This window comes from Drosophila biarmipes, chromosome 3R, assembly GCF_025231255.1.
Source record: "Drosophila biarmipes strain raj3 chromosome 3R, RU_DBia_V1.1, whole genome shotgun sequence".
Classification (NCBI taxonomy): Eukaryota; Metazoa; Arthropoda; class Insecta; order Diptera; family Drosophilidae; genus Drosophila; species Drosophila biarmipes.
In genome coordinates this window covers 2,351,039-2,370,684 of record NC_066616.1, presented here as the reverse complement: position 1 = coordinate 2,370,684, position 19,646 = coordinate 2,351,039, and the positions used below count along the sequence as shown (strand labels likewise).

The window sequence follows — 19,646 nt, the reverse complement described above, 5'->3', positions numbered from 1 at the left end:
TCTAACAGGAACATTGAAATTTTGCAGTTCGACAGAATCAATATCACCTCTTGTACCAAACATTGTCTTACAACTTACAAGAGTAGGTAGTATTCTACTCTGGTAGAAAGGTAGCCTTTCGTTTTGATCCCAGTTCAAACTACGAAGGGCAAAAATATTTTTTTTGTGAACCGACTCAATACGATCGTACAAATTCTTTTGACCGACGCTTTATAAACCCAAGATCACTCATGGCTTTGTTGAAAGTGGAGTAAGTGGAGGAGAACACATAATTGTTAACTGAATATATGCGGTCAAGTGGTGGGTTCTTAGGATACAAAAAAATTTAAACTGAAATTTATTTGTCCAATCAATACCCAACTGACCTTCAAAAATGTTCCACGCCCACTCTAACGCCAACAAACCGCCCAAAACTGTTGTGGGCACAGTTTACATGCTAGAACATTTTTTTGGTAAAATGTATTTGTCTCATCAATACCTATCGATTGACCTAAAAAGCGCCACCTAGCTGTTATAGGCGACAAACAGATTTAAGCGCTTAAACCGTTTTTGAGCGTTATAACTATAAATCTTATAGTGGGCGTTATAATCTGCTTGTCGCCTATAACATATACTGAAATAGCGGCTAGGTGGTGCTTCACAACATCGCTTTACTGGTTATCATGGTATGGTAATGGTATCAGATAGTCGAGGCTCCCGACTATAGCGTTCTTCTTTGTTTTCTTTTAAAATGTACAGTAACATCTTATGAAAGCACAACGATCCCACTTTGCAGCAAGTAAAATAAAATGCAGCGAATGGTATTCTTTTCGTCTGGCCCTTTGGCTTCTTGACCTAAAAATGCTATCGATTTGTCATGTATGGCTTTTAAAAATCCAATATATTTCTCGTAGTCTGCCATGTAAACCCAAAAAAAAAAAAACAGTTATCTCTTAAAATTCTGAAACCATAGTGTAAAATTTGAAAAAAATAATTTCTTAAAGACCACCTCAGCCATACTGAGTCTTGTTTTCCCACCCTACTTGGCATTCAGATTCCACGCAAGATTATTTCAGCAAGTATTTTTCTCTAGAGCCTACAGTTTTCATGATAGAAAAAAATTTTAACTGAATTGTATTTGTCTGATCAAAACCTTTCGATTCAACACGTCACGCCACGTCCACTCTAACGCCCACAAATGGCCAAAACGCTTAAATCTCTCTGCTGCCCACATAACATCTACTGAAATAGACCGTAGGTGGGGCCCTAAAATATCGTTTTGCTGCTTATATATCTTCAATATTCTTTTGCTACCTTAATCTAAGTAACGGATATCTGATAGTCGAGGCACTCGACTGTAGCGTTCTTCCTTGTTTTTGTATTGTATCGTTGATTAAATAATCTACATTTTCAATAGGCCATTGTCTTGAGGTAATCCTGTTGCAATTTTAAGATGTTTTATGCATCGTTTATTTAAAATTCTATAAATTCTTTTGATCTGAAATAGCTATACCTATCTGACACAATACCTACTGATCTACTATAAGCACGAAAATAGTCTGATAAAACTACTATGACTTCTTCGGTCTTTGTCGCATACAATATTACATTTGGTAATGATATATGTGTACAAGCTTAAATGTCTAATTTCTTATCGAAATACTATGTCAAAATCCCTAATTTTTTCCGGACCTAGGCGAATATGGAATACATCTTCAACAATTTCCTACAAGTCTAGTAATCTTTTCCTTAACTTTTGGAAAACAATATGTCTCAGCAATTGCGTTTATGACTTTGTCCCTTTCCATAAGTCAAAATTTGTTAAGATATTTAAGCATTATCATTTGCTCCGGAACATAAAATAATATTCTTCATTTACTTTTGTACACACCACCCCATTTCGCATCTCAAACAGTTTTTTTTTCTGATTTCTCTTATTTTCCTATTTCTTCCATTTAGTCTAGTATTTCTTTGCCGTCAAATAATTAAAGTATCCTAAAGCTTTAGATTTTGGCTTCGCATATGTTTGAACATCTGCTTATCGCATCCATATGCTGCGTTCTTTTCTCCGGCCTGCGCTCTAAAACAAAATCATATTTCAATAAATTTAACGGCTCGACTTTGTTTAATGTTAAAGCCATCGAATTACAATCTGCGACTACCTTAAATATTTTTCCTTGTACATAAATCTTAAATCACCTTAACGCGTAAGTAACCGCTAATGTTTCTAATTCGAAACAATGAAAATTTGGTGGTAACTTTGGAGGAAAAAAACCAAGGATGTAGTCTATTATTGAAATAAAAACGTACCAAACCCTAATTTGCTGTTATTTGTGTGTAAATCTACTTCATCCTTATAGTGGTAAAACTGGCGATTCTACTAACTTACTAACTGAGATTATAAAAACATTCAAATTCCAAAGTGCTTTCTGCAACCGTAAATTCTTTATACTTCTTAAGTATCCTTTAGTATCCTTTATAAATCTCCCTTTCCTTCTAACTTAATCTACCTTGTTATATATATTCTTGATCAATATCACTAGTCACGTCGATCTAGCCATGTTGGTCTGTCTGACCGTTCGTATGAACGCTGAGTTCTCGGAAACTGTAAAAGCTAGAAAGTTGAAATTTGATATGGCTTCTTGAGCTGCTGCGCATCACGTTTGCAGCAGGGTGCCACGCCCACTCTAACGCCAACAAATGACACATACATAACACTATTATGTAAAACTGATTGTGTTCCTTTCATCAATACTAGTCTGCAGGCCAACAAAAAATTAGAGCCAAATTGATTCAACATTTTCCAAAGTGAATTGAGCTTACACACCACACGCAGGAAATGAGCAGTTTTCAGAAACACGAAACCAACCTCTAGAGGCGCCACCAGTTTGTGCTTAAGACGAGCGCACACTGGCGCGGTGCTGTGCGGGGCGGCGCGACGCTGAGCTGCGCGACGCCGCTTCAGGAACGCACACTCAATCGAAGTCTTCGGGGCGAAAGTACTGTAATCGATACATTCGATTAAAATTTTCTTGGAATTCTTTTTTATACCCTTGCAGAGGGTTAGACGTCATGCCGTAGACTTGCTTCTCTTGACGAAAGAAGCCAGGACTTACTTGCGCCTCTGAAAGCACTGACTGATTCACCACTGTTGTGTGCCTCTGGAAAGTGAATCCTCTATCCAAAATCACACAAAGGTACTTGAAGTGGGACTCGTCACGTTATACAAAACCGAACATGCAAATGCCTGTGCAGTTTTTTGGCATTGTGGAGAATGTGACACAAGCACATTTGTTGCAGTTTGTCCATTTTTCAAACCGTGAAGTACGTCATCATCATCAACTTCGGTACAACCCCAAGAATTTTTAGAGTGAGTTAAGTATCGGGCCAAGTATACTGCCTTGTGGTACACCGGATGAGATTTGACGTTTTGACGTCTTTTCACCGACAGCTTTCGAACTAAATTTCCTTTCCAATAAATAGCTCTGAATGAGGAGGAAAAGCTGAAGTGTTAGTAGAACCTTTATCTTACTTAAAAGGCCGTCGTGCCATACTCTATTGAAGGCTTGTTGGCCATCCATAAATACAGCAACTGTGTACATAATAAAGCAATTTAAACAAGAAAGGAAGTTAGCTTCGGCAAGGTTCTATACCCTTACAGTTACAAGATATAATCAATGTTGTAACACCATGATAAATTTTTACAGATTGTTGCTAGCTTTAGGAATATTAAAAAAAATGTTCATATGTTAAGGTAGAGTCGTCCGATTTTTATTAAATTTAAATCAAAAATCTTAAAAATACAAGATATGATTTTTCTAATATTATAAGATAATATGTCAAAAAACATTGAAGCTATAACTTGTTTCATATTATTTTATTTATTCTTCGATAACATTCACATTTTAATAAAGGAGATCAGAGTACCCGAATCTATGACGCATTCTGCAATTATCGGGTGTTTAGCCAATTTGCAAAACATGTATTTGAAAATATCTTACGTAGTCGTTGCCAGTTTCCTTGTTGCTTTTGTTCTGTGGACAGTGATCTACCCAGTGTCCCATTTCACCGCATGTAAAACACTACCCGGGCTGTCTCTTTGGCTTTGGGCAATTTCTAGCGAATGTGCCTATAGCGTTACATTTGTGGCACCGACTTGCCGTCGCCAGCAGCTCCTTTTTGAAAAAGTTGGTTCTCTTCTTTGGTAAGTACACCTCTGCAAAATATCGTTCTCGGTAACATTGAATTCGCCCTTGGTTACGCAAATTTCCTTTAGGTATGCCCTCGATAATTCGATCTAGTAATTCTTGTTGATCCAATCTGACGTTCTGGGCTAGCATCAGATTTTCATCTTAACGACAATCGTATTTTTACAAACCATGAAAAAAAAATTTGAGTTTATATTATTTTTATTATTCCAAGCTTTTTTTATTATTCCAATATTTTATGTTTTGGATACTCGATATACCCAGTTACGGGTTACGTGTCAACCTTTTCTTACAAATTTATCATATATAAAATCTTGTCTATCATATATGGCCAAATATGTTTTGGGATTAAGTTTTTTAATTATGCTGGTGTGCCGTCAAAATTTTTAATCCCTAGCAGAGGGTATAATGATTTCAGTCAGAAGTTTGCAACGCAGTGAAGAAGACGTTTCCGACCCCATAAAATATATGTATTCTTGATCAGCGTCACTAGACGACGAGTCGATCCAGCCATGTCTGCCCGTCCGTCTATCTGTCCGTCCGTCTGCACGTCCGTTTCTACGCAAACTAGTCGCTCAGTTTTAAAGCTATCGGACTGAAACTTTCCCAAAAGTCTTCTTTCTATTGCAGGTAGTATATAAAATGGAACCAGCCGGATCGGACATCTATATCTTACAGCTTATAGAAACTATCAAGGAAAAATTATAAAAAAACTGTTATTTTTAGTGATTTTCACATATAACCTTATAAGCTTGGAAATAACCTTTTTTTTTTTTGAATTAAATTTTTTCGAAATCGGAAATCGAAAATTGGTGGGAAAATAATATAAAACAAATTATAGCTTTAGTGCTTTTTGCCATATAACCTTCCAAGATTGGAAATAACAATTTTTCATTAGTTCTGAATTTCAAATTAAATTTTATCAAAATCGAACGACTATATCGACGACTTTATAGACATATTATCTTAAAATATTAAGAATATATTTTTTATATTTTTAAGTATTTCAAATTCAATTTAATAAAAATCAGACTACTGTAACATATGATGTTAGATATTACTGAGGTCAGCAACAATCCTTAAAAATTTTACATGATGTTACTAAAGTTCATTATTTTTTATAACTGCAAGGGTATAAAAACTTCGGCTTGCCGAAGTTAACTTCCTTTCTTGTTAAACATTATATAGTTACCTATTTTATGTAACTTTTTTTTGGTTTTCGTTTGTGGTTCCTTTTGCTTTTGAGCTGCTTCTCTTGGAATTTTATTGCGAGTTAGTAAATCAAAGAAGAAAATATTTAGTTAATAATAATATATATTCATATAAATAAAGTTAAAAGGTCACTAACATTTTCTCGGCTTCTACGTAGAAAGAGGCTGTTCGAGGTGCTGATCCTGTTTATGGAAGGGCTAGCATCAGCATTTTTTTTATTTTGTTTGTGCCTAACGGAAGTAGGCACTTTTAGGTCACACCGCGAGACAAGGGGGTTATAGAGAGCTTCTTGTCGCTGGCACGGATACGCTTAGATGGGGATCGCGTCACGGCGATGGAGGGAGAGGCGATGCGGTGGGGGTTGGACAAAGTATTTATTCTTTAGTTTGTACTTGCTTATGTACTAAATGGAACACGGAAGTTTACTGCCATGAGTTATATTCTAGAGTAGGTCGTGGTTTTCGATGATGGTAGCAGTTACAGTAGTTGGCTCGGCTGACACTGCAACAATGTGCTGACCATTTTGGCGGGTAAGTGCACCGTCGAGTAAATCGACTAGTTTAGTGATTCTGATCAAGAATATATATACCTTATGGGGTCGGAAACGTCTCCTACACTGCGTTGCATACTTCTGACTGAAATCATTTTACCCTCTGCAAGGGTATAAAAGAGGAAACAGTTTTAAAAGCGCATAATGGTATGTTGTCTTTAAAATAATGTTAAGTAAAGATTTGCTTTTGATTTCATGCTTTCAGGGCATAGAGGTGTATAAATTTAACCTTTTAAGGCACGTGTATTGAAAATATACCAATTATGAAAGTGAAACAAATTAGTTTTTAAACAGATTTAGATAACGGCCAGCAAGTTCAACAAAATAGGGAAATACTAAACCAAAAGATTGGAAATAAGTGGATTCTTGTTGCAAAAATCAACCATTTTTTTACAACCTTACCTTTGAAGGTCATCACCGTGAAAGTACTGTATAAAATAAGCTTTCCAATTTTTTTAAAACTTAAACTTTATGACAGATATATAAGAAAAATGGTTTAAATGTATTAACTATCATTTATGTTAACAAAATGAAATGTAACGGTATATGCATTTTGTTTTGTGTTATTTATCCGATCGTTCTAAGCAGCTATATGATAAAGTCGTCCATTTTATTATATTTGAATGGAAATTCTGAAATATCTTAAGTATGATATTTCTTAAAAATATAATCTAATATGTCAAATAACATCAACGATTATTTCTATTACATATAGTTGTCTGATCCGGATCGTCCCGATAAACAAGTCATAACCTTTAGTATATGACTTGCGGTTGAGCTGAATCTCAAGACCCAATTCCCATGAATTGCTTTCAGTTATTATATATTAGTTTCTTATTGTTGCGTTCATGTTACAGTTTTTCGTCTCTCCAATTCTTTCGCAACGTTAGCTAAAACGACGATCGTGTCTCTTATAGCCTATTAACTGATGTGTATTCGATTTGAACATAGTATAAGAGAACTTAAGTTACCCTTCTCCTCAAACATCCTCCCCCCTTGAATGGTAAGACTTCCAATTTCACAGTAAGCGGTGATATTTTAAGGATTAGCTTGCGGAATACGCTTCTACTGGTCCTCGAACTCTTTCATCCTGACCAAGAATGACTGCTGTTACTTGAGCAATGATCCATTGCCTTAGAGGCGAATTGTGAATCAGCACTGATTAAATATTCCGTTGGAAGTGTTCAATTTTGCCCGTATTTGAATAGCATGCAAGTAATCGCGCTTAAAAAGTCTCCAAAACACTGTTTCAGAAAATTAACCCACAGCTACCCTTCCAAATAAAGAACATTAATATGATCCTCGATAATATGGTATGTTACGGTGTCTCTACTGTGGAAGTTCCAATCAATAAGTAAACTTTGTTCAATTCTTCGACATCATTCGGGCCATCTGACCTTAGCGCGATTGGCCTCGAATTCAATATAACCTTCTCTTCTGTAAGAAGGGTAATGAGCTCTTTAAAAGTAAACATACTCATCGATAATTATGTTTTAGCTGCTTTCACAGCAATCTCCCAGAGACCACCAAAATGTAAGGCTTGAGGCGGTGCAAAACAAAATTGATTCCATTTTACAAGCGGCTCCCGTAAAGTTTGAGGCGTTGTCCTTTACATACATGCACGAAATTTTTTGATAAATGTAGATAAATCAGCTACTGCTCAAACACAGCTATATAACTTTTGTCGAGGGCGATCAGCAGGAATAATTCCCATTATTTGCTGTATCAGCCATGGCTTGTAGCGAAAGAATACAGTACATTCATATACAACATTCTTTGCAATTTTTCGTGCATTAACGGGCGTTCTAGCCTTAGAGCCTTAGGTGAAGATTAAGCGGTCAACGAATTCCATGTATAGTTGAGTGAAACCGTGATTTTTCGAATCAAGAACTTCTGTACTTGGCATTCTTCGGCCCACTCGTAGAACGTCGGGAATGGGTTGATCCCAATCAAGCCGTCTTACCACAAGACTCTGAAAAAAAATTATTCACCGAAAAACAAAAGACTAATCAATCCCAGTGAAGCAAACACCTTCAAAGCAAAACATGAATTATCGGGCCTAAGTTTCCAAGCTTAGCCTAACGTATTAGTGAATTCTTGCGCGTCAAATGCATCAACCAATTTTAAAGAGTTGCTACTAAATTGTGCCATTGTAAGACCGTCCATACCTAGTAAAGTAATAATCCTCGCCTTCTTTATCAAGTCATCAACGTACAGATAGGACCTGTATCTGTATCATTCATCTACAGCAAATCGCCTATACATATTTTTGATATCTTTTGAAAGGGCATTGCTGTTTAGCCGGAATGACAAAATTGTTGTGACTTAATATTGCTGGATAGTAGATGTGTCTGACGAAGTTTTAGCTGATGCGTCAAATACGACACACAGCTTAGTTGTCCGGTTCTGTGGCTTTATAACGCAGTGATAGGGATAGGCTTATACACGTTCATAAACTATACGTATGCCTTTCTTATTAAAGAGTCTCGTTCAAAGCGTTTTTCAAGCATACAAAATCTGGCTTGTGAGTTCTGTACGATTGTCCAAGACTAGCGGTAGAACCTTTCAATAGGAGACGCACCTGTATAGAACCCTTATTATTGACTGAGACTATGTTTACTAAATGCTCTTCATACAGGGATTCTTCTAGAGTTTATGTGGGTGGAAAAACTTTATATTCTTCGATTTCCCAAAAAAGAAATACATACCAATTAAAAATTTTTCACCACATTTCAAAAAACTGAAGAATTCAATTTTTCAAAATTTTTTTTCATGGAATCGTTTGTCCATTGTTACTCCACGTTTGTCCACCCTTTCAAGCTTCTAACTTGAAAACTTTCAAAACTTTTGCAATTATTCTAGTACTTGGTTTTTTCCCTAGTTTTTAAAACCAAAAGAATAAATTAAAAAAAAATTTTTGAAACCTTTGTTCACGGCTAGTTGTCGTTTGTCCACACTTTAGAATAAAACAAGAAAGGGAGTTAATTTCGGCAAGCCGAAGTTTGTATACCCTTGCATTTATAAGAACTAATCAACTTTAGTAACACCATGTGAAATTTTTAAGCACTGTTTCTGACTTCATCGATATTAAAAAAAAATTATTTCATTCTTTTTTTCAAACCATTATTTTACATCTATATGTTAGAGTAGTCCGATTTTTATTAAACTGAAATATAAAAAATTACATTATAAGATAATATGTCATAAAGCCCCAAAGCTATAATTTGCTTAATATTTTTTTCCCACCAATTTTCCGATCGTTCCTATTACAGCTAAAATTACAGCAAAAAAATAATAACCTTACTAGTAGATACAGGTATACAGGTATCTTTACTAAGAGAAATTACTACTACTTACATAAAAGACAAAGAGATTTTGCAAATGTCAGCCATTGGTAGAAAAACAACAAGTTCAAAGGGAAAAGTACATAATTTCCGATTCCATGTAATAGAATAATGTACTTCATGAAAAAAATAACTGCCAAATATATTATATTACAATATTAATATAAGCAAAATCTGCTGATTAACTGTAAGCCGTGTGCAATTTCAATTGACTTTGCAAAGTATTAAAAAAAATTTTTCCAAAGAATATATTTACTTTATGGGGTCGGCAACGTATCTTTCACTGCGTTTCAAACTTCTAACTGAAATCATTAAGGCGGATCGATTTCTTTATTTATTACTTTAGGTTTAAATTTGCGTTTATTTGGTTTTTTTTATAAATGTTTACTTTGTCAAGTTTGTTTATTCAAATAAGTTTAGACTTCCATTTTCAAATAACACTTAAATTAAATATACACAACTTTTTTTTAATTATAACCGATTCAAATAGTTGGAATTCGCTAAAAAAAACATTTTCAAACTGAAGGCATAAATTGATTCGACTATATTGCTTAGAATCCTTTAAAGATTACGTTCCCTCTATACGGTCTGTTACTTTTTCGGTTTCATGCAAATCGACCCGCCCCAATTTACATATATATTTATATCAATTCTTTAAATCTTTTAAACAACATAGAAAGTTTAATATTATAATAATTTAATATAACATTTCAGCATTCTACGTAGTGCGAGAGACAATCCTCCCCTTACACCTTTATGAGGAATAATAGTATAACAGGTCAGAAATTATTAATAATATTACGCCATATAAAATTTTCAAAAATTTTATAATTTTTTCAACATTTTATTTTCTAATACATACCAAAAGAGCTTAAGAGAGAAAAATGGAAATGGAGATATATAAGCAGCAAAGCCATATTGTATTATTGTATTTAGATATCAAGCAAAAACACCTCTTAAGAGAGTAAGGGATCAATACATTCACCATCAACATACGAAAGTTCTTTTGTGACGAATAATAAATATATGTGTATATAAGGGCGGGTCGATTTGTACATATGAAGTCGGAAAAGTGAGAGACCGTATAGGGGGAACGTAATCTTTAAAGAATTTTATTAGAACAATTGTGTATATTTAAGCGTGATTTGTAAATGGAACTCTAAACATTCTTGAATAAACAAACTTATTATTCGTCACAAAAGAACTTTTGGATGTAGATAGTGTGTGCTGATTCCTTACCTGCTTAAGAGGTGTTTTTGTTTGATATTGAAATAGCGGGTAGGTGGCGCTTTACAATATGGCCTTGCTGCTTATATATCTCCATTTCAATATTTTAAACCAGTCCAACGTTCGGGAACGTATTTCTAAAAAACATAGTTTTGGGTCGTATCTTTTTTACGCAAAACACGCATGCAAATTTACAAGTCAAATGTGTGTTCTGGGTGCATTCTATTGCGGTGCAATCTGGGTTTATTACAGTATAGTGCATCCTGATGCATAATCAAACGGGAATTTGGAAACGCTTTTGAAAAAAAGAGTTCTGGGTCGTATATTTCTTACGTAAGGCAAGAAGCATGCCATTTACCAAGCAAATATGTGTGCTGGGTGCAGTGTTTTGGGTGCCATTTTGGTATATTTTTGTGGAACCGTGAAGAATTATTAGCACCTTTAGTTTCCTAAAATAAATTTCATTTACTTAAAATTCCTGCTTATTATTTTTAATTTCAAATTTTTTTTACTGCAAAAAGGGGAACTCCATTTTAGATTTACAGTAATGTAAAGTTCTCTGTAATAGATTATAATGTTTGCTGTACGAAGCCTCTATGCTATATTTTTATAACAAACGGTATTCGTAAAAAGCAAAGAATAAAGACAAGAGCGATAATCAAAGAAGCGCGAGGTCTTTCTTGTCTCTTGCATTTCTCGCCAGTTGCAATTTAAGATGTAAAAACTTAAGTATTATACAATACTGCAAAAATAATAAAATCGCAAAGGCATATAAGTGCGCAGTAGGAGATACCCGTTACTCCTGTTGCAGAGGGTATAATGATTTACGTCAGAAGTTTGCAACGGAGCATCATCAGACGAGTCGATCTAGCCATGTCCGTCTGTCCGTCTGTCTGTACGTTTCTATGCAAGCTAGTCTCTCAGTTTTAAAGCTCGGGGTGAAACTTTCCAAAAAGTTTTTTTCTGTTGCAGGTAATATATAAGTCGGAACCAGCAAGATCGGACAACTATATCTTATAGCTCCCATAGGAACTATCGGTGAAAAAATTAAAAAAAAATGATATCTTCGGTGTGTTTTAAGATATAACCTTCTTAGCTTGGAAATAACATTTTTTAATTAGTTCTGAATTGCGAATCAAATTTTATCAAAATTGGACGACTATATCTGCCATAGTAGATCGGAAAATTAGTGGTAAAATAATATGAACAAATTATTTACTAAAGTTAATTGTTTCTTATAATTACAAGGGTATACAAACTTCGGCTTGCCAAAGTTAACTTCCTTTCTTGTTTTTTGAACGGGAATTTTTATTTCAGGTGAATCTTTTCACGTGATTTTCAGTAAAAAAAACTAGGTCGAGTGTCACCGATCCAGCATATCCAATTTTCTTAATTTTCACTTTTACACTTAAACAAAACAAATTCAACATTCTAAAGTCTGATTTTTTATTGCGTATCACTTGTTGCGATTGGCATGTAGATTCGTGGGCTTCCTAGGCAGCGCACAAAACGAGAAAATCTGTAGCGCCTACAGTTTTTAAGATACAAAAATTTAACTGAAATGTATTCATCTCATCAATACCTATCGACTGCCACGACCACTCTTACGCCCAAAACCTTTTTAATGCTTGAAATTTTTTTATGTAAAATGTATCTGTTTTATTAATGCTTATCGATTGACCTAAATAAAATACAAAAGAGATGTACAATTTTGTTTTCCCAAAATGTATGTTTTTAAAATGCTAAGCTATATAATAATAATAAATATCGTAATCCTCAAAGTTTGGGGGATACATTCAATATTTTTTATATTTTTCTTTTTTTTTTTGATTTTTTATTTTTCTAGCATTTTTTAAGTTTTTTATACTCGTACTCGTAGACTAAAAGGGTATACTAGATTCGTCAAAAAGTATGTAACTGGTAATAAGGCAGGCATACAAGAGACTATAAGAGCAGGCATACTTGGCATGACTGGGCTTCCTACGCAACGCAAGTTTGTTTCAGTTGAGTGCCACGCCCACTCTAACGTCTTACAGTTTTTATGATAGAAACAATCTGTCTGCCGCCCACATAACATCTACTGAAATAGTCGGTAGGTGGCGCCCTAAAATATCGCTTTGCTGCTTATATATCTCCAATCGCCTTTTCTTCCGTTTGTTTTTCTAGCATCTATCTCTGTAAGAAGTTGAGAAATTTAAATCTAAGCCAACCCTCTAGTTTTAATAGTATCTAAAACATCGGGAAAGAAGCCCAAGAATCTTGTAAGGAACTGATTTGTTTGCTTTCTGCTCGCTACGTTCTAGCTCAGTAGATTGTGTGTGTTCGTCTCACCAAATTTATATAAACGTGACCGCCCAGAAGTTCAGTGAGAAAGCACAGAATTCACGGGTTCGTAGTGGGTTTATTGAGGGTATAACTGCAGTCGGCTTTATAATTTGCTTGTCCTCGCTGTCTCCGAGGGTACGGGTTGTCTCGATGCTCTCTCGCCTCGATGACAAGGTGTTCCAGTTTGGATGCAAATGCATCAACCAATTTTAAAGAGTTGCTACTAAATTGTGCCATTGTAAGACCTTCCATACCTAGTAAAGTAATAATCTTCGCCTTCTATATCAAGTCATCAACGTACAGATAGGACCTGTATCTGTATCATTCATCTACAACAAATCGCCTATACATCTTTTGATATCTCTTGAAAGGGCATTGCTGTTTAGCCGGAATGACGAAATTGTAATCTGTAAAACCAGAAGAATAAATTAAAAAAAAAATTTTGAATCCTTTGTTCACATCGATATTAATTTTTTCATTCTTTTTTTTCAGACCATTTTTTTAGATAGTTACTTTGGGAGCTATAAGACATAGTTGTTCGATCCAGTTGGTTCAGACTTTTATACTACCTGCAATAGAAAGAAGACTTTTGGGATACTTTCAGCCCGATAGCTTTAAAACGGACAGACAGACGAACAGACGGATGGACGGACAGACGGACGGACAGACGGACGAACAGACGGACGGACGGACAGACGGATGGACGGACAGACGGACATGGCTATCGACTCGTCTAGTGATGCTAATCAAAAATATATATACCTTATGGGGTCGAAAACGTCTCCATCACTGCGTTGCAAACTTCTGACTGAAATCATTATACCCTCTGCAAGGGTATAAATATGAAGGTAGTCAAATTCTTTCCAACTGCTTAGACCATTTTTATTTGAGCGAGGTTGCAATTGGTGTGACGGCCGATACTGGTTAATAACGTATTTTTAATTAAAAACCCTTTTTCTTATATAACTTTTTTAATATGTATATTAATTAGTTTTTCTGTTAAACTATTTAACATTCTGACATCATTATGTGTCGAAAGCTTTTAGTAAAAAAAAAAGCTTAATTTCTGATCCTAATATCTTTATAGCGCTATAAATCTTTCTCTTTCTTTCATAACATTTTAGGTTCACTTCCCCTTTTATTACATTTTTTATTTTAACCAGAGTAACGTGTATCTGATAGTTAGATAGGACATTCGAAATTATTGTTCTGCTTAAGTTTGACAGCATATAGGAGCAGATAATATAAATATAAAGAATGGACTAATGCCGTATAACTATAAGGGTACATGAAACAAATAAGGACAAAACAAAAAGAAACTAAGATTGACAGACAGGGATAGAAACAGTTGATTAAAAACTTAATTGATATAGGGTGTTATATTTATTACAAAGAACGCGAAAGGGCTACTGCAGACTTAAACTTGATGTACATCGTGCAAATTAATAAGATAGTAGTAGCGCGTTAGTCTAACAGGAAAATTAAAGGTTAGGCGGGTTATCAAAAATGAGGAATGAATATCAGATTTAATTATTATGATTGAAAATAGTAGCAACCATTATTCTGCGAGTGAAAGAAAATTAATCAATTGCAATATATTCGAGTAAAAAGGTAACGTTTTGATACCAGTTTAAACCACGTAAGGCCAAAAGTACGGTCAATGTGTACTTGCTATTTGCTAGTAAAGTTATCATAACATTTTTTAGACCTACATTTTATAAACTTTTATTGTAAAGGGTTATTGGGGGTCAAATTTAATTTAAGAAATTCCAATTCCTAAACTAAATATATTTGATCCAGGCAATATGGGGTTTCCTATATCAGGTCATAAAGTTGCAATTAAAATATTTAAGAAAAAAATTTGTAATGATACCATTTTGTTAAGCATATATCTATATTTAATTATATGATACACAGAGCTTAACATTATCAGCATACATTAGTATACGAGAGTAAATTACGATAAAGCGAAGATTATTCATAAACAGCGTAAGCAAAGGGCCTATACGATTTCCCTGGGGCACTCCAGATGTCACGTTTTTAAATATAACCTTCTGAAATCTACCATTCAAATACCTTAGCATCAGAGTTAACGGAATCTAATCAAATTTAAATATAACGTCTAATGCAATTTTTTGTTAAATCCATCTATTACAAAAGATGTCAATTCAAACACGTTATTGGTGGTCGATCTTCTATTTTCGGTTTGCGTTTAAAGTTCTTAGGAAATGCATAATATTTAGAAATAACCATATATGTAGTTCTGGACATGCGCTTAAGACTGTTTTTTTCTTGACTCTTAATTTTTGTTTTTTTTCCTTGTAGGTGAGATTTTTTTGCCCGAAAAATTAAAGATCGATATGCCATGGCACACACTTTGCCATTTTGTACTTTTCTTTAAAAAAAAGTTGTTTCAGCATATTTTTAACCACTGTTAAGTACACACGGTCTGCCAAGCAGATCGTTAAAAAAAAAAGCAGGACAAATACCTTAGTGTACATGTCGGTCATTCCATATCAGTAGAGTAGAGTAAAAGGGTACATTAGATTCACATAACATATATTCTTGATCAGCCAAGTTGATCTAGCCATGTCCGTCTGTATGAAAGCTAAGACCGCGGAAAGTACAAAAGCTAGAAAGTTCGATTTTTACATTTATATTCCTGAGCTTCTCGCGCAGCGCAAGTTTCAGCAGGGACCCACGCACACTCTAACGCAAACAGTCCACGCATATCCTACAGATTCTCGCAATAGGCATTACCCCTCCCTCCACTGTGACCTGTAGTACATTCACATGGGAAAGAAAGATAAGGAAGATAGTTTACCCAGTGTTGAAAAGCACTAGAAGGCAGTGGAAGGAACGAAAGTTCGTACCCGTAATATTGACGGGAAATAACTTTACAACGCTGTTAATCATTTAGATTTCCAATTAGTTTATGACTATCTCTCTTTTAGCGAGGCTTATGTTCCTATTGCTATTTTTGCAATAACTTACTAGAGGCCTCCCATTTGGACCGCCTTAGGCTGAATAAAATGCCTGTTGGGCTGGTATGACTATATGCATCGGTGTCATACTTTTTAAGGGCTTGCAGAAAGACTCGGAAAAGCAAGGGCAGCGCCGAATAAGGACTTTCCATTGTCGAACAGGACTTGGTGAGAACATCCTTTTCTGGATACGAAACGAGCGAAAGCGGCAACAAATTTATTAGTTGTTTAGTCTCAAGACTGCTGGCCTTTGTGGGGTGGACGAAATGTTTTTTGCTAAAAACAATTTTAACAGAAATGTTTTTGTCTACATATCGATTGACCCAAAAAAGGTTAGCAACGCCTACTCTAACGCCCACAAACCGCTCAACACCGTGGCCGCCACTGTGGCGTTTTAATAATTACCAAAAACTGTTATCAAATTGTTGCTTCTATATCTTTAATTCCCTTTTGCTCCCTACAGCTGAGTAACGTGTATCTAGTCAAAGAGGCACATTTGCGAGGACCCGCAACCTTCTTTCTAACTTGGACAAAGGTTCCAGGATAACTTCTGTAGTCATAGATGCAAACGGCAAGTCAGTGCCCTCAGTATACCATTGATTGTGTGACTTATGCAACTAAGTGGGTCCGTGCAACCTACTAGTTATTCATAAGCTTCTGAAGGGGATTTCGTTCGAATTGAAAGTGCGACAAATTGGCAGCCTCTGTGGACTCGGTAATCTTCGATACCCTGATATCAACGACGGCTTAACAATGACACGCTGGTTTGGTTAATCATGCCAGCGCAATTTTAAAAAGGGAGTTTCGTTGCTAATCTGTTGGGACGCAGAAAAACTTTTTGGACATAGCTTTCCAACGTACACCGAGAGTTTTCGCTGAGCTTTGAGTGTCGACCATAAGGAAGTCTGCGGTCAGAACATGATCGCTTTGGATATGAGCTACAATTTCTTGGGGTTGGAGGTCCATTTTCTTAATGGAAAGCCCGCACAATCTAAGCTTTGTACCTCGCGAACAATGTGCTTAGCGTCCTCTGCGGATTCCTCTGCGAAAGGTCATGGTCTACATACACTTGATTGCGAATGACGTTGCTTGCTCTTGGATGGCTAAGCTGCACCTGAGCTGCCACTATTGCTGGCCAGAAATTTCACACAATTGACTCCAAAATTTACCGTCTGGTATCTAAAATCTAATTCAAATGTGCTTCGGATCTACTCAGATCTTTCGATACCAGTGCGGTTTTCAAGTTTTCAGGATTGCGAAACGGAAGGCTTACTGTATACCTGCCGCTATTATCTCTCATAGAGAACATTTTTCTCTCAAGTCACTTCGGATGGTTTTGCCACTTTTGCCTTCCCAAATTTGGTGAGTGTGTGTCCAGGAATGTGTTAAACGCGGAAAAAACTCACGTCGAAAGGGTCCTAATAAGATCCATCCGAAAATGGTTTGTTGACCGAGCAGAACACAATTATTCGGCTGGATGTCGTTTAGGAGTATGGATGGCAGTACATCGGCCCCGATAAGAATATCTATTTGTGTGCTCAGGACAAATATTGGATCCGCTAGTGGCAGATCAAGATTATATCATAGATGGGAGGTATCCAGCTAATTATGGAAGAACACAGGCAGTCGAATTTATTTGTAAACTAGGCCTGTTTGGAGAACGAATGTTAAACTAAAAAAGCTTTTTGGATTAAGCGCATACTGGCTGAGGCAACATAATTAATTTGAACAGCCGCTTAGGAATAAAAGTTGCCTAAATATTTCAAGGGACAGCCATTGAAATCCAAATCGAGATTTTGGCGGGATCTATACCCCGTCAGAAAATAATTTTGGACTGTCGAATCCGTGAACAAAAGCCGCACGTAGATCAATAAGGAACTTTCGCAATCACGTGCGCAGGAGTTCAGACACAACTGCTTTCTCTTTGCACATGTGCGGAAAGAATGGTTATCGTTCTTATAAAGGTCAAATCCTTTGAGTTTCTCGTTACTCTTGTCTCGTAAGAATTTATTCTTAAAGACGCTGTTCTAGAGGCAGAGGTTTTGAGCTGCGAACCTAAGGGTTCTAAGTGACGCTCTATAAGGAATATGTTTAGCTCCTGCGACGTCGAAGACGTATTCCCGTTACTCGAAGAGTAATAAGTTATACTTTATACTAAAAGTTATAAAGCTTTACGTCCCCATAAGTATACACATGCTTGATCACCATAACTATCCGAGTCGATCTAGCCATTTATTAGAATCCGTCTGTTTGTCCGTCCGTCCGTTCGTCCGTCTGCCCATCTGTCTATATGAACGCTGAGGTCTCGGCAATTACAAAAACTAGTGCAGTGGGACTTAGAATACAGATTTCGGGTCGTCCTGCGCAGAGCGAGTTTGTTTTAGTGGGGTGCCACGCTCAGTCTACTGCGCACAATTCGTGAAAAGCTGTAACGCCTACTGTTTTTATACTAAGAGGTGTTTTTTTAGAGGTAAAGAACTTTAAATTTTAATAAAACAACAATAGATTATTCGATTGTCTAGAATATTTTTTATTCGAAAGATTATCTTGTGTCATAACAATTTAATTATGTAGTTCAATCTGGACGTCCAGTTTTCGATGCCTTTTTTCAACATTTGTGGCCTAATCAGCGTTTGTGGCTTAATCGAATAGACCAATGACTTTACATAACTCCACAAGTAGTCTAGCGGTGTTAAATCACAAAATCTTGGAGGCCAATTCACAGTCCAAAACGTGAAATTAGGCGGTTACCAAACGTATCTATTAATAAATAGATTGTTGGAAGTACAGCTCCTGGAAATCATGGCTGTTCAATTCAGGAATAAAAAAGTTATTAATCATGGCTCTATACCGATCACCATTGACGGTAACGTTCTGACCATCATCGTTTTAAAAAGAAGTACACCAATGATTCCACCAGCCCATGAAGCGCACCAAACAGACAATTTTTCTAGATGTATCGAAGTAAGTGTATGTCAACACTTGGGGGTAAGCTAAACTCCAACGGCAGTTTTGTTTATTGACCTAGCCAACTAAAATAAAATTCGTTTATGAAAATCGGGATCAATGGCAATCTCGTTTTGGGCCCATTCGACGAATCTGCGCCTTGCTTGAAGATCGTTTGGCTTCAATTCTTGCAAATGCTAGATTTTAAAAGCACGGATGGGCACATTCGGGTCTTCCTCAATGCTACGCTCTACAGTAGCAATATCTTCTACTGTACGCAACGTACGGCATCTCTGGGGATGCAAGTAATCAATAAGAGTAAACGTGGTGCGAAAACGTTCATTGGCTAATCGAACTAACTGCTCTGATGAACGATTTTCTCGGCGATAAAATTTACGTAGTGCGCGATACTTATTCCGCACAGATCCATTATTTACGAAACAAAATTGCACTATATGCTAGACTCAAACCTAACCAAACTGAGAAAAAATCAAATGACAGTTGTTTAATCGGTCGCCATAGTAGTAGGATAATATGGCTCCTGGCTCACTAGGAAATAAATCGTGTCAAAAAAAGGGGTGGGGGTGACCCCAATTAGTCACGCATGGTTGCACACAGGTGTCATAATGACCTAATTAGCATAAAAAGGTCACTTAATTAAGTTAGAAAGAGTGTGAGGTCTTAGGATCACCCCAAAGAAATGGTGAAAGTGGGTGGGGTGTTTTGTCTTGTCTTGTTTTTTCTCACCCCAAAGTTGTGGGTGTGAGGGGTGTTTTCTAATGCGTAAAAATGTGTGGTTGTTTAGAGTGATCTTTAGCTGAATAGAGTGTGTAGAAGTGTGTGAGAGGGGTGTTTTGTCATGCGTTTGAAT

The 19,646-nt window shown here is 36.0% G+C and overlaps 1 protein-coding gene and 1 long non-coding RNA gene across 14 annotated transcripts in view; one reads left to right on the top strand and one right to left on the bottom strand.

The window, feature by feature from the left end:
• LOC108025560 (uncharacterized) overlaps window positions 1-19,646 on the top strand; it is a 251,521-nt gene that overhangs the window by 1,731 nt on the left and 230,144 nt on the right. For 8 of the 13 annotated variants that reach the window (XM_050889403.1, XM_044092746.2, XM_050889405.1 and 5 more), the window contains exon 2: window positions 18,404-18,793. The exons of 2 other annotated variants lie outside the window; for them this stretch is intronic. In XM_050889403.1, the coding sequence (XP_050745360.1) occupies window positions 18,632-18,793 (162 nt within the window). In that variant the 5' untranslated portion in view covers window positions 18,404-18,631. Of the gene's footprint in view, window positions 1-10,001; window positions 10,072-18,403; window positions 18,794-19,646 lie in introns of those variants that run through there. 3 more of the 13 variants (XR_006368025.2, XM_044092738.2, XM_044092743.2) reach the window with 2 other exon arrangements.
• The window catches only part of LOC127011608 (uncharacterized), a 147,965-nt gene continuing 132,160 nt past the window's right edge, over window positions 3,842-19,646 (bottom strand). Inside the window, exon 3 of the long non-coding RNA XR_007764743.1 lies at window positions 3,842-4,330. This is a non-coding gene — a long non-coding RNA (uncharacterized LOC127011608). The remainder of the gene's footprint in view (window positions 4,331-19,646) is intronic.